Raw genomic sequence first — 15,730 nt, 5'->3', positions numbered from 1 at the left:
ATAGTCCTTTACTCTTAACACCTAGCCTTTTGCCCCACACCTAGCTGCTCTGCTTTCAATCTATTGGCCAATTTGTACATTTTTACCAGTTACTAGTAGCTGCACATGAAATAGTGTACCCACCTTCAACTAAGCTTGGCCGTGTCCACATCAATGCCACCTACACGCTAAAATAATTTCATCACGGTATGGTGTCTTACAAGACATTTGAAATATCATATCATAAATTAGAATGAACACAAATCTATTTCGAGTATTGCTCACATGTTTACCCAAGATCATAGCTCTGAAAACCTTCTAGTTCAAGTATTTATGTATGTATATAATATGAAAAGCAATATAAGCCTTCTATCTAATAATTTAATCACTTTCCAGATTAATAAATTATTTCCAAAACTTATTAGTTGGTGTGAATATTATTCTGCACAGGAATTAACCTGAACACCTTAGTCAAGTAAATTCATTAGTTCGGGACTGATTTTCTAACGTGCAAACAAGAAAACATACATGTCAAAAGCCACTCAATAAATACATGAACAAGTAAATTCATGCCACTCAGAATGATAAGTTCAGGACTATAAATGCAGAAGCATCTAAAAGGCCATGTAATCATACATCAACAAGAAAACATGTTTAATTTTATTTGCATATTTTTCCCTTTTTGTGTAGTTTTTGAAATTCAGCTTGGATTTTGGTTTTGCGATTCCAACAGTAGTTTGGACTAGGCCTGAAAAAGCATATGCAGTAGCACGTGTTAATCAGTGTGTTGTTTGACAGTTAAAGATGAAGGTCATATTAATAGTATTAAGTCTCTGTACCAATGCTAGAGGAAGAATTTGTCATGTGATGGCCATGCCGTAATATGGAGTTAATTGTTTCGTATCTTTCATAATCTAAAGTAGCACAAAATTCAATTATTAAAATTGGAGTCATTTTCCTTAACTTGGGAGACAAAGAATTGCATTCCATGACCTGCACTAAAGAAGGGGATCGGGAGGGAACATTTATGAGTGGTGCTAAATGGTAAAAGTATCAAAAAATCATCCTTATTTGCATTGGGATTACGTAGCAGATTTCATTTGGGAATTACACATATAAAACCAAGTACTTAAACTCCTTTAGAGAAAGAGCAAAACAAAACAGAAAAAGATCAAAATTATGGCAATAAGTCAGATCTGATATTAAATGCAAGCCACCAAAGGATGATATCTAAAAGTGGCCTTGATTACTAAGTAATTAGAATCAGCATATAAGTTGCATTTTGTATCTGTTATGTACTTTCAAACCATAGTTCACATTGTTGCTGAGTAATTGGCAAAACTGTTTCCCCCGCAAGTTTTTGACTATAACTCATCAAATGCCAATTTTTTTGCAAAATTCACCGAGTTTTTGGTGAGTACTCCTCGAGTTGTTTTGGTGACTTTTGACAGAACTTGCAATGTACCTGGCAAGTCCTAAGTAGTAAAATTGCACCACACCAGTAACACAAAGAAAATCATGAATAGCCATTCCAAAATAAGCATTGAGACACTGCCCCAGTCCCACTGGTGGCTTTGCCACTAACTCCAGCCAAACTCATTTGATAACATTTTGTAACTATATTTTGCATAGAATTTTAACATTTTTAAGTTGCCCAGTTTTGTAAAGTTTTTCTGCCAGGTATTTACCAAGTCAGAAAGCTTTTGCCTGCTGAGTACTCTCTCCATGTCCAAGTCTGTAGCCTATGCTTTCACGATTTAGATGCAAACAGGAGCTATCCTTTGACCCCAATTGCAATTATGGCAATACCTCAGATCTGTTGATGCAATTCATTTTTTGGTATGTTGGCATCCTACCCTCAATATTTTCCGCTGTATCTATTTCCTTGAATTGCAAGTATTAAAAGTGTGAGGACTATCGCTTCAGCAACCTAGAATCTCTCACAAGCTCAAAGTATCAATTAATTTTGCCAGTGCCTTTTCTTTCCTTCCTAAACAAGAAAAGATTTCGGTCAATATATGAAGTGAGTCTGGTTTGGGAAGCTGAAGAGCCACAAATTTAGAATCTAAAGTCTTCCACTTAGAAGATAAAGGGTATTCTGTGTGGAACAATGAAGAGTCTTCCGCAATCTGAAAAATGTATCTCTTTGTCTTGTGTGTTGGGTTATGAGCTAACCACACATTGTATTGCTGATTTGTCTGTAGCAAATGGATTGTTAGTTCAGTTTAAAGCATTGTACTAAGACTTTTATTATTTTATCTCCAAAGCACATTTTTGTCTGGCTGAGATTTTCCCCTCAAGCTGTAGGGTTTTCCTGGGATAAATGATGTGCTTATTGTTCTTTATTCCGTGTTGCTTTGCTGCTTATCATGATTCCTGTCTTAAAACATTAACATGGTATTAGAGCTGATTTAAGCAAGCATCTTGTACATGGAGTTGGGGAACTTTGAAGGTTGATGAGGCTCTACAATGGATATGGAAGCCATGTTTTTTAAATTTCTCACACACCTCAAGAAGTGTTGATGATAATAGCTTTGGAAAGTATTTTGTATTTATCTTTCTATGTCTGAGACAATCTGCTAGAGTATTGCTGGTTCCTATTTGTACATGCCAAGTATGGTATCATGTGTTACCGTGAAGTTGAGCAGAGATCTTATTCTATATTGCCGTGGTGTTGCAGCATGATCATTGATTTTATCTAATATGTTTTCTTGAGGTTGTTGTATGGGTATGTATACATATCCTTGAAGCAATTTTCTTGTCAGAGATTGCAAATCATCTCTGCAAGAATCTGATATCCTCCCCTATCACGATTTCCCTGCTACAGTTCTGCAAAAGTATGACTAATGACAGTAATTGGCAGTGATACCCGATGAAGACCAAGCAATCATGTTTCAAGAAGAAAAGGCAAAGAAGTTACTGGCTAGAATTGATGAATCTAGATTTGTGCCTGCCAATTGCAATCTCTCTGAAATTATATGCGTGAATGAGAATCAATTCTTATGGAAAGCATATTTTGAAGTCTCTTAGGAAAATCCATGCAAAGTGTGCAAGCATCGTAGTTCAAGGTTGCTCTCCTAGATGTGTCAAACCCCTTCCGTGCTTGTCAACAGAGCTGCATATTGCTTTTTAATTGTATCAAATAGATATATACGTGGGGGCGGCATTCAGCATTTGGATTGTTTGAAATATTATAAACCTTGACGACTACATCTGAATCATGATGAGTTTGGCAAGTATCTAGTACTCTGGAGATCTTGAGATATGGTTGGCACTAATATTTATTCCAGACCCATTTTTGTGCATGAGTATGAAGCTGACTATAGCTTGATCGTGATAGCAGTGACGGGACGGAAAATTTCTAGTGTCAACTGATTCATCTGCTTTAGCTGACATTTCCCTTGAGGAGAAGGTATTTTCAATCATTGTATCATTTATGATTCTTGTTAAGAGGGAGTGTTGGCATGATTCCTGTTGAGATGGAGTCTCGGCTGAGAGGGAGTCTCAGCATTCAGATGATATTTTATTTGCTTCAATGCATTTTTTCTAAGGGGGAGAAATTTGAGGTGAAAGCAATGCATTCTTCTCTGCGAGAGAAGTTTGAGGTGCTAGCCCTTGTTAATACATTATTCTGTGCAAGAGAAGTTTGGCATGCAAGCCCTTGCAATGCATTCTTCTCTGCAAGAGAAGTTTGAGATGTAAACCCTTATTAATGCCTTTTTCTCTGCAAAAGAAGTTTGAGGGCAAGCCCTTGTTAATGTGTTCTTTCTTCGAGAGCGAGAAATTTGAGGTGAAATCCCTTGTTCCACCCACTGAGAGTAGCCATGGTCGATGTCATGTGAGAGACTTCATGACTCCCACTTGTGTTTATTCACCCTCTAGGAGTAGTCATGGTAAACATCATGATGAGATGACAGCATCTCATTGAGTGACTCCATGATGTGAGCTTGTGCTTATTTCACACATGGGAGTAGCCATCGTGAACATCATGTTCAGTGATTCCATGATGCTATCACATTGAGAGAATCCAAGATAAATTTTGGTTTCTTCATAAATGGGTGTAGCCATTGTGGGTGTCATGTTGGGAGACTCCATGACATGAATATCTGGAAAGATAACTCCCTAGTTAATAGGGAGGGTTGATGTATGAGTGTCAGGAGTTTCTTTCCCTCCTAAATAAGAAAAGATTTCGGTTGATATATGAAGTGACTCTCGCTTGGAGGCTGAAGAGGCAAGAATTTGGAATCTAAAGTCTTCTGTTTGGAAGATAAAATATCTTTTGTGTAAAAGGTAAAGAATTTCTGTGTGGAAGAAAGAAAAAGACTATTTATCTTGTGTGTTGGGTTGTGAGTTAGCCATACATTGTATTGCTGGTTCTGTGCGTAGTAGATCGATTATTGGTTCAGGTTGAAACATTGTACCGAGATTTTTATTATTTTATCAATAAAGCATCATTTTTGTGTGGCTGGGTTTTCCCCTCAAGTTGGAGGATTTTGCCAAGATAAATGTTGTGCTTATTGTTCTTTATTCTGTGTTGTTTTGGTGCTTATCTTGGTTCCTGGCTTAAAACATTTAACATTATGTAGCTATATTTTGCATAAATTTTAAGCATTTTTAAGTTGCCCAGTTATGTCAAATTTTTCTACCACGCATTTGCAGAGTCAGAAAGCTTTTTGCCTGCTGAGCTTTTTCCCTTCTGAATCCTCTCCAAGTCCAAGTCTGTAAACTATCCCTTCAAAATTTAGATGCAAACGGGAGCTATTCTTTGACCCCAATTGCAATTATGGCACTACCTCGGGTTTGTTGGTGTAATTCACTTTGGTATGTTGGCAACCCCCTTATTTTCTGCCATAGCTATTTCCTTGATTTGCGAGTATTAAAGTGTGAGGGCTATCCCTTCAGCAACCTAGAATCTCTCACAAGCTCTGTATAAAATCACAAGTAATTTTGCCTGTGCTTTTTCTACAACATTTGTCAAGTATTCATTACCTAACTAGCGACAGTAGAAGCCAACCTAAAGATTTTTACAGCAGTTGAAAAATGAGGTGGAGGTGAAAGCTCTAAACCAAAGATCTCAAACTCACCATTGAGTAACGAGACAAACCATGTGTGAAGGTAAGAACCATAAATAGAAAATTAGAGGTCTCATGAGTAAAGCAATTTCTTTATTAGAACACTGCTGCAATATTTCTAGCATCTCGTCTTGCACCATAACAATTCAGTGGCCAAATCCGTTGCTGAAAGATGTGGCCAACAATCTAAATACTAAATTAATTTTACGTGCAGATCCTAAATTCACATGAAGTGAGTATCTAAGCAATAAGGTCTAGCATAGCATAAGGTGAAGATCAAAGCTATATTGCACTCAAAAGAAAATGTAATCATTTGTTATATTATAAAATAACCAAAAAAGTTGATCAATATTTTATCTAATTGCATGTCCCGCCAACATGAGTGTTGTATTTGATTAACCTTTGTTGAGAAAGGTCAGCAACTTCACAGCACCTGTTGAGCCTTTCAGCTGACTAAATGTAGCAAGATATCTGCAATAAATCATGTGTAATCAGCACTTTAGCCTATCGCCAATACAATCTGAATCAGATTTCTAATTTTTTCAATCTTGGGTATAATTCCTGATGTTAGACAAGTCAGGAATGACTCAAGATTTAATCCCTAGCCTTTTAAAAACCTGGTGAATTATTTTTCAATTTTTACCATTTTTCGTTTTCCAATTATTTTCCTCATAAATCCTGATTAATTTTAAAGTGTTTATCTTCTGGTTTGCCAAGTCAATCCCAAGAAAGATTTTTGTTACTACAAGTTGACTGACCTATATGAAGAATGATTAAACTCAAGGAAGCAGGTTTTTGGTCTACGATGTTATCATTGTACCATAGCTATTGGCTGTATACTATCTTATTCCAATTATGTTACAGTTATCAATTCTATGATGCATCCAATCTGTTCTATGGTTCCTAGTTTGCTGTCCTTTGCTATTGTAATTTGATGTCCACTCATAGTTTGTCCCCAGCTCATAGTTTGATCTATGACAATCTCATACTCCGTGATGGTGTGCCCTCAAAATTAATTCATTATGGTATAATCTGATGTTATATGGCCTAATCAGACTCGGAGATTAATTTTTCCTCACTTTTATTGGTGCAGTTCCCCCCATATTTTTCAACAGGGTTTGGGGGGTCAAGGGGCGATGTCCCTTGTAGAATGAAGCGGTAGCACCCCACGAAGTCCAAAATGACTTTTATTATTGCACAAAGGTGTCAGGCATTGTGTCTCTATTGGCCGACAAATTCTAACCCTATTTTTGTAACCAACATAAATCTTGCTAAAATGGCTTAGTGTTGAGGTTTTTTGGTTTTTTTAATATGAGAATTTGGTAGTTTCTTTTGGCAGTATTGAGTTGCAAGGATTGTAAATTATAATCAGGTTGTATGACTAAATAATATTATTGGACTCTCTAATTGGCCGACAAATTCTAACCCTATTTTTGTAACCAACATAAATCTTGCTAAAATGGCTTAGTGTTGAGGTTTTTTGGTTTTTTTTGTATGAGAATTTGGTAGTTTCTTTTGGCAGTATTGAGTTGCACGGATTGTAAATTGTAATCAGGTTGTATGACTAAATAATATTATTGGACTCTCTGTCTGGTCGATGTAGCCCAAGATTGAGTGAACCACATTAAATCATTTTTGTGCGTTCTCTTCTTTATTAGATAAAATCTACATTTAACTGATAGATATTTGTCTTTCAAACTCTAACATAGTCTGCATAAAAATAAAAGTGGGAAATTTGTTGATTCAAATATAGAAAAGCTCAAGGCCGCTCGTCACCCAATAGCTCATATGAAGAGGTTGGGGCATTTTCCTAGGTAGCTCTCTTAAATCTCTTTGGATTTTCTACTGGTCATAATATTAGAACTCTCTACAATACAGAAGGCTCTTTTGCATATAAGGGATCTTTGGAAGAGAACAGAAGCTGTAAGAGTGACATTAGAACTGTAACATCAGAACCTCATGCTGCCAGTGTGAGGAAGATGATTCAATTAATCACGGTAGTTGAGAATGAACGTAGACGTATTCGAAGCAGCAAGACCCTCCTAAAATCTGAGAATTAAATCAATAAAAAGACTTCATAGAGGAGGGAAAGTGTGGAAAAAGCAGAACAAAAACATCAGATTCTGAAACTGAGAATATTCAATGAGATAATTACTGCCAGTGAAGTCATTGAGTGGCCATACTGCATCGTTACTAGTATGGACTTGGACACAAGTATTAAAAATTATAAAGAGTCAACTAGCACAACAAAGCCACATGCCAGGTTCGGCAAAAACTCACTCACCTAAACTCAGGAATAGTGTAATGCAATTTTTGCAATTCAATCCTCGTTGAAAGTAGACTAAATGTGCCAAAGATGTTATGTTCCCAGTCTCATTTTATGGAAATTTACTTGAATAATCAAACACGTCATATATACTTGCTGCAATATTCATCATGATGGTCATCCATTTTACTACAGTCCCAAGTGTATATGTCATGTTTAACTCTCAATTTCACTTCTGAACAATTTCAATGCTTTGCATCTGGAAAACTGATATTGACTTCCAATCTACCTTAATCACGGCCATTTGATGAAAATGAATGGCATACAAAATTCTTAGATATTTGACTTTCACGACATTATATAATTACATCATCACAAGCTTTTTGTCTCTTGTAATTTTACTTTTACTGTTTCAAAATCCTTTGTTTATTGATTTAACTACTTTGGTTGTTGTCCTCTTCTTTAGTATTGAATCTTGACATTAAAATAGCACTCACACTCTCACCACAAATATTTGCTATCTTATCAGCTTTGACAACTTAACAACCAAATAATATACCAGTAAACAGTTCTCAAGCAAGGTCATTTGCATTTAATTGTCAGTGCAACAACTTCATTTTTGCAGGAAAAATGAACAGTAAGTTTGCAAAAACCAGCCAAGAGAACCTGATTGTTCTTTTCCTTGATATGTTCTTTACATCGATTCTTCCTTTTATAGCTAGTATATCTGTCACATTGTGAATGATTGTGAATGATTGTTAGCAATCTACAGCTGCATTCTTTGCTTGACTACTTTCTGATTTCATTGACACTGGATGATAAACATCCTTCAGCATTGCTTCACAAACTCCAGAATTGTCATGACATCATAATAATCATTTGCCATTTGCATTATAACAATTATCATGGTTCCAAAGACTACATTTGTTCAACTAAATTTCTACAGTGCTCTTGAAATTTGCCTTTGACAACTAAAACATTAGTATCCTCTACTATGAAACAATAGAAACTAATTTCTTCAAAATAACCCAACAATTGTGAAACGGATCTTATTCTCCTTCTCTTTATATCCCGTGCCCTCACTCTCTTACCCTTCCTCACACTGTTGCTTCCTACCTCCGTCCATCCCTGCCCCTCCCAGTCAGGACTTAACTCAGGGATCCCACATTTCAAACTTTTATATTCAATCCAAAGGTCTCAATTTAACTGTGAATAATTTTGAAACAAATCTTTTGGAGAGAATATAAATTTTGGCAGATCTTTATCAGACTTTTATCATTAGTGCAATTTTTGTAAGTATAGCAAAAACTATTTATTACTTACAGACAAAATTCAAGAGCTAGGAACCTTTGTAAATTCTAAACAAAGAGAACTCATTTTGAAGCATCATTAATCACTCTAAAAACCAATAGCATGGAACCTGTTAATACATCAGGAGTTAGGCAATGAAATAATTCTGGATCGCATTAAACAAAAAAATTAACCAAGTAATGTTGTAGGTGGCAACTGATATCAAGAGCAAGAAGCATTAAATATATTAGCAATAGAAAATGAAGTTATTTTTTATTGATACTCTTGCTAGCAAGAACCAACAGCGAATCATATAGCTTAATTTCAGCCAAAGTTCAATATCCTTGAGAATTAGATCCGTCAACCAGCCAGAACACTAACTTTAAGCTAAAGTACTTTGTTTACACTAATTAGGTTTTTTTGGCTAAAGGAAATAATTCTAATTTTTAAGAAATACCAAATGTAAAGAATTAAAATTTAACAAACCCACTAAGAAAACCATCAATATTTACATAAAGAGCAATGGATTTTAGCATTTTGTGCACAAACAACAAAACGAAACTCAGAGACCTGTGGATTCTAGCTCTTTCAAGAATGCTAATTTATAAAGGAACTCTCCACATAAATAGTTATAGATTAAAACAGTATATGAATGTATTCAGGCTTGACAAAAGCAAAGAACGTAATATACCACTGTTTTTGTCTGATGATGGAGGGCGGACAACAACATGCATTGTTATAACCCCACCAGGTAGCTCAACAAAAGGAACTCTGGATTCTGCAAGTGTCTTATTGTTCTCCAATACTTTTCCCGCGTTGATGAGTTTCATATCATTTATTGTTTTGGGAGCATTTTCCTTGTCTGAAACATTTTAAAGATTTGCGGACTAATTAGCAGCAGTACATATTTCAAAAAGAAATTTAATCCCCTGAAATTATTAAAAATTCAAACATGAGAAAGACATTTTACAAATAAATAAACAATACAGAAACAATTAAAATAATGTACTCAAAATTACCGATCAAGAAAAAAAATAATGTACTCAATATCATCTGGGCACTCAAAACCTGGATATTAAAATGACTAATTAATGAGAAAACCATGTGTTACTGGTTCTGGCATGGGTCTGGGATTCAAGTTTGCCAATATGGCGAAAAAATCCTGGGTTTCATACAGCTGGGTATGCCAATAAAATTATGCATATACTATTTTATATATACACACACACTTAAGTTAGAGAAAATTAATTTAATATTGTTTTTTGCTTCTGCTACGAGGTCCCAGGATCATACACTTGAGGAAAAGATATCTTTGACATTGATAATCAGAACCATCTCTATCCTGTAAGCTTAAACAGTAAAGATCCATAACCTTTTGCAGTAAATAATTTGAAAAGAAAAAGCCACAGATAAAGAAAATTTGGACAAAAAAAAAATCCCCAGCCATGATATACTCTGACCAGCTATGTCACCACATTATAATTTGCTCAATTATAGAATCAAGATGCTCCTACTTTGATATTGAAATTCAGGTCCCACATTCTGCACATCATAGGCAGTCCCTGTTACTATACTGATAGTGCATAGTGCATACCCTTACAGCCCAATTCATTTCTTTATTCAATTTTAAAATGTTATAAAGTCAACGATTTACTATCTTCAAGCAAGGACCAGTAAGTTGACTGACGCGAAAAGAAAATTATAGCACAACAGAACATGTGAAATGGAAAATCTTGTTGGATTAGGGTTAGAGAGTTTGTTGATGAACTGAATAATTCATGGTTTATAAAGGCCAGAAATAAGACACGAAAAGTACCAAATAATGGAATAACTTTCAAGTTTCAATTTGAGATCAAACTGCAATGAAATAAAGATAATCGGCATATTCAGCTGATCTCTCATTGAGAAATCTAACAGTTGTCAACCAATATATTTATAATAGACAATGTTGATCAGAGAAGTGCTACCAAATCAGCATATGGCAAACACAGCATGCCATTAAAACTGGTCAAAATTGTGTAAGAGCTCAATTAAAGAAAAATAAATAAAAATAAAAAATATTGTGTAAACAAGCTCTGTGAATTTTCTGAAGTATTCTGAAAATATGGCCCTTGTGCATAAGAGTCACATTACTGATTAAATCTTTCTCAGAAAAAGTGAGATATATAATGCACTTTATCATTTCCCAATTGATTTCACTTTTTTCAAGTGAAGCATTATTTTTATTTTCAAATTAGCATCTTTCACCATGAGGAAACAATCTGTAGGCAACCAAGGACTAAGAATGACCATCAACACTGATGTACAGCCCACAATCCATATGCTAAATGTATACTATATGCCCAAAAATTGAGACTTTCATTATGTATGTTTAACCAAGGCAGATAATTATATAAAACAAATATGACAAAGCAGGAATATTATTATAATTACAATGATCTCTAGATTCAATCCAAAATCGTAAAATTTCAATGTTCAAAATTATGGATATACCCTAAAGATGACAGAGTTCAACAGATTTTATCAATATCAGGCTAATCTTAACAAAAAATTATAAATTCTTCAAAATCACCATTATGCAGCCATCTAGTTTGCAGTAGGAAAATCCAATGGCATAGCATACATGCTGTTATCTGGAAAGAAATGTCAAACAATAGTGAGCAATCAAGAGAAATTAACTGATTTTTGAAGTGTCATTGCAGGTTGCCTCCCAAACAATAGCCCTTTTATTCAGGGCATACATAGGTTTATAGAAAATCTAACTACCAATTTGAACATTCTTCTCCTGCACTACTGAACTGAAAAACAACTCTGTGGAAATCAGTTATATGGGAATCTTCTCCACACAATGGCATGCCCCCTCAGCAACTTCAGTTTTATTTGCATACCTTTCTTCCCTCTCATCCCTCTCTTTGAAAAATTAAAATAATAAATGAATATTGTATTTGAAAACGCAGCAAAACTTTGCAGGAAAATTGTTTGAGTGCAACAGCATGAGACCTTGGACTTAAGATTGTCCATTTGATCATGCCCACAATATAGTACAGTGTTGTATTTCTCAGAAAAGTCCAGTCAGAATTTGCATCATGAATCAAACCATACCCACATCAGAATTAAAATGAAAATGAGTAAACATCACACTCCAATCACAATTTACTTTATGAAATGAAGCAGTGTTTCTTAAGAATTCTAGAATATTAGCCATATATTTTGATAGAACACAAGTGCTTCAGATTTTAGGGCATAAAATCTACCCATCTAAAAATTTGGAAATATAATCTTATCAACTTCTGATAGAACTGTTTCCCTCAGATTATACCCTTCAGAAGTTGTGACTATGCCCAACATCATTACATGAAAAGATATACATTTAATATTTAGACCGAGCAAACCCACTTGACATTTTAGGTTATGTTTCACAACCCATTCGGAAATTAATAATATTAATGCCTGCCTAAGTAGTAAAATTATTTTAGTTTCAAACTGTCTCTCTCTGTACCGAGAGATGTAGATTTAACAATTTAAGTAAAACTGAGAACATATTAATCTATTTCTATATATTTGAATTTTAAAATTTAGGTGATTAAAGGAGTGAATGGGTTAATTTTTTCCTGATTGCTCTAGGTAGTTATAAAGTGAATAGGTTAGTTTCCTTGTCCCAGCCAAATCACCATCAATAAGATTATAAGCCTTCCAACGAAATCGTACAAAAGAGATCCCATCCACAACAAACCACCTCCACTGTATCTTCTTACTGCTGCCAATCCCTCTTATCACCTTCTACATACCGACCACAACATTGCATTTGCAAATTACCTCCATTGGGATAAACCCTGGCAATATCCAAATACTCAGGTAAGATCCACCTTCATGTATTACAGCAGAAACCTCTGAATTGTCCAGCTTCAGAAATTAGAAACCCTATATTACAATTTGAACGTGCCACCGAATATTAAAATCAAGACTCCAGTCTATATGCAAAAGACCGCATCCGCAGCAGAAATTATGATGCAATTTTGCAGTGTAACAATTCTGAGTTGCATTCCACAGCCAACAAAAGGGCGGTACGTGTGTAAGTGAATGTCACAGGAGAATATGTTAGAATGGGTAAAGCTATATTAGACCAAGAGATGTGGGCACAAAGGTATCAGGGCACAGCTATGATATATTTAAAAATAGTTAGAGAAAGGAAGTCTTCTTTTGTCTGTTTATATTCATATTTTCAGAACAGAATGACATTAGAGCTATAATCATATCAGCTTTGGAATTTACACTCATAGCTTTCACATGACGGCCCCTTGAGACGCCAACCGACGATCAGAATATGCGAAAAATGACCACGTCAAGATCCGAAGCCAGGTATCCATCCACAGAGCAAACTCATATCATACAAATATAGACGAGTACAGACTGAGAATAGAATTTAAACATTGTAACCACACCCACCATGGAATTTAGACATTGAAATCATACTCATGATGTAATTTAGACATGTTCCCAAAAATAAACATCTGCCCAATTCTCCAAATGCAAAATCACAAATCAAGACTCCTCTGCCCCCAATCTCCCTACCCAAAAAATGCAGGAGATATTACTAACCTTGTGGCCAATGAGATAGTATGATTTCTTTCAGAGAACCAATGGTGGTAGCAGGGGCGTATTTATTGGGACCAATATCAGTACCATCATAAAGCCTAAATTTAAGCTCCAACAAGTCCTCCGCTGCCATAGCAAGCGATCCTCTTGTCCACCCACCCACCTCCCCTGCTATATCTCAATCCACCGACAGAGAACCAAATCCTCGTTCATAATTGAAATCAAATTCACCATAAGATAAAAGAGGACCCCACTAGTAATTCAAGCCTCTTCGCCGATCACTTATGAATAGTTTTATAAAACCCTTTTTCATCCAAGCGCCTGAGAATTTGCACTTGGAGAGGAAAAATCAGGTGAAATCTATATGCAAAACCCTTCAACGCCGTCAGGCCTGGATTATGAATAACTGATGAGCATTAAAGCTCGGGCAGTTCGTGTAGATCCTGAGAAACAGAGCCGACGCAAGGGTTTACAGATCGTAACAACTAAAGTGAATCGATCGCATCATAACGTTCTCCTGATTCAGCCCAAAAATGGTCACCAACAAACGCAGAATTATCGTGCGAGAAGAAGCTTTTCGTGCCAACTCTTATCTTTTTTCCTTTTATTTTCTCATTTTTATCCCAGAACCTTTCTTTTCCAATGATTTAATTTGAGGAAAAATATAAATTTTTTGTTCCAATGTAATTTTCTCGTCTAGTTGCCTAGATTGGATGTTATGTTGTTTTTTGTTTTCGTTTTTGCTGGCCCAAGAATCCTATGGCCACATAAGCTTTTGGATTATGATATGATTATCTAAAGTAGTTCATTTTGGCACGTAATAGCATCTTCCACCTTTTTGGTCTGCTAAAAAAGCAATTGATCTAATATTCCACCAATTTTCTATTTTTAAATTAAGGTTGGGATTAGAAGGCATGGGATCTATCAACTTGTTGGATTGGTTGACCTTCCACTAGTGTGGAGGGAATGGCTTTCATCCTAGGCAATTAATTTTAATGGTTGTTTGTGGTCCAAAGTTTAAAAAATTACTTAGTTTGTGCTTGTAAAGGAATAAAATCATATATATAAATTACTCTAAATGTGTTGAGCCTCCAATAAATGATTATTTAAATAAAAGATAAGACGTTTGTTTTTTAAAAATTTAATAAAGAATAAGTAAAATACAAAAGATAAGACATTTATTGATAATTATTAGATATTTTTGTGACAAGTTAAATTATAATATGTTTATCAAGATTTAAGTGTATAATTTTCGAGTTAAATATATTGACTTATGTTTCATGAGTAGTAGTTAACAACTCCTCATCTCTCATGAGAATGAATGGTATACTCAACACTCATTGTATTTAAGTGATGCTTAGAGAGGTGAAGCATTGGGTCTTCCCAGGGATCACCCATCCCAGAGCTACTCCAACTCAAATGTGCTTAAGGTATTTGTTTCAAGATTTTAATGAAGAATAAATGATGTTATATAAAATTTAATTGTCTTGAGCAACGAAAATAATGGTAATAATATCGTTAATATTTCAAGTTTTAGAAGGTTAGGAAATTCAATTTATATTCAATTTGTGTTCTTCTAGATCAATCACATTGGAAATTACTTAATGCTTATAATCAATTGTGTAATTTGTAAGAATAGTCTCATCCTCCTTCAAAAATACTTAATTTGTGGAATCAATTATGTAATTTTTTGGGATTGTATTAGCAAAGTGTACACTTTTTCAAACAATTTCACATTGATAACTAGTGTCCAATAGTGTGTAAGGATTGGCAATATTTAAAAATGTCTTGGAGAAGATGTTGAATTTTATGGTTCCCTCAGTAAATTTGGATGTAGAATTGGAGATAGCAAACTCAAGCTTATAATGGCATATGTAAATACATACATATATACATACACATGTATATATGTAAATAAATACATATATATATACATGTAATGGGCACCCCTGGATGTCCCAAAAACTAAACCAAATTGCTGAAAGGAATTATGTCAAACAGTTTGCATTCAACTTCTTATTTCTTCGTTTAATGTTTTAAACCCCTTATAACTCCGGAAATCAAACGTTTATTTGTTTGTTGTGTTTCATGCATGGAATTGGTATCATACAACATAAGCAAGAAAGAAACTACAATGATATGCAAAGTGGAAATGAACTACTGCTAATAAAATGTTATTTTCAAAATTCATAAAACCAAATTCATGGCAGATTTATCAACTCACTAATTACTTCAGCAGTATTGACATAATACTCCAGCCCATGCTTTCGAACTTGCTGCTACAATACTTTGTCCTTCAATCAGTCCACTACCTTCATAATACCATTCCCTCAAAGCGGCATAAGCGTCGGACAAGTAGTGAAGAAGATATGAGCAAAATACCAAATCTGCCTGTAGCCAGAAATGCAACTAAACTGCCTGATAATGAAGCCAATAACAAAGAATTCCAAAGGCCAAACCCTAAGGGAATGACGTCTAGAATGTTACAAGAGAGGATAGATGTCCTCAAATGCCAAGAACGGAGCTG

The 15,730-nt window shown here is 34.9% G+C and overlaps 1 protein-coding gene across 1 annotated transcript in view; it reads right to left on the bottom strand.

The window, feature by feature from the left end:
* LOC149536692 (membrane-anchored ubiquitin-fold protein 3-like) overlaps positions 1-13,894 on the bottom strand; it is a 52,085-nt gene extending 38,191 nt beyond the window's left edge. The window contains exons 1-2 of the mRNA XM_089803098.1: positions 13,207-13,894; positions 9,299-9,469 (exon numbers count right to left, since the gene is read on the bottom strand). Of these exons, the coding sequence (XP_089659224.1) occupies positions 9,299-9,469; positions 13,207-13,336 (301 nt within the window). The 5' untranslated portion in view covers positions 13,337-13,894. The remainder of the gene's footprint in view (positions 1-9,298; positions 9,470-13,206) is intronic.
* Positions 13,895-15,730: the final 1,836 nt, after the last annotated feature.

This window comes from Cupressus sempervirens, chromosome 10 (assembly GCF_028749045.1).
Source record: "Cupressus sempervirens isolate cs-2001-9-10 chromosome 10, ASM2874904v1, whole genome shotgun sequence".
Classification (NCBI taxonomy): domain Eukaryota; kingdom Viridiplantae; phylum Streptophyta; class Pinopsida; order Cupressales; family Cupressaceae; genus Cupressus; species Cupressus sempervirens.
The sequence above is the reverse complement of the archived record's forward strand: the minus strand, read 5'-3'. Positions and strand labels throughout refer to the sequence as shown.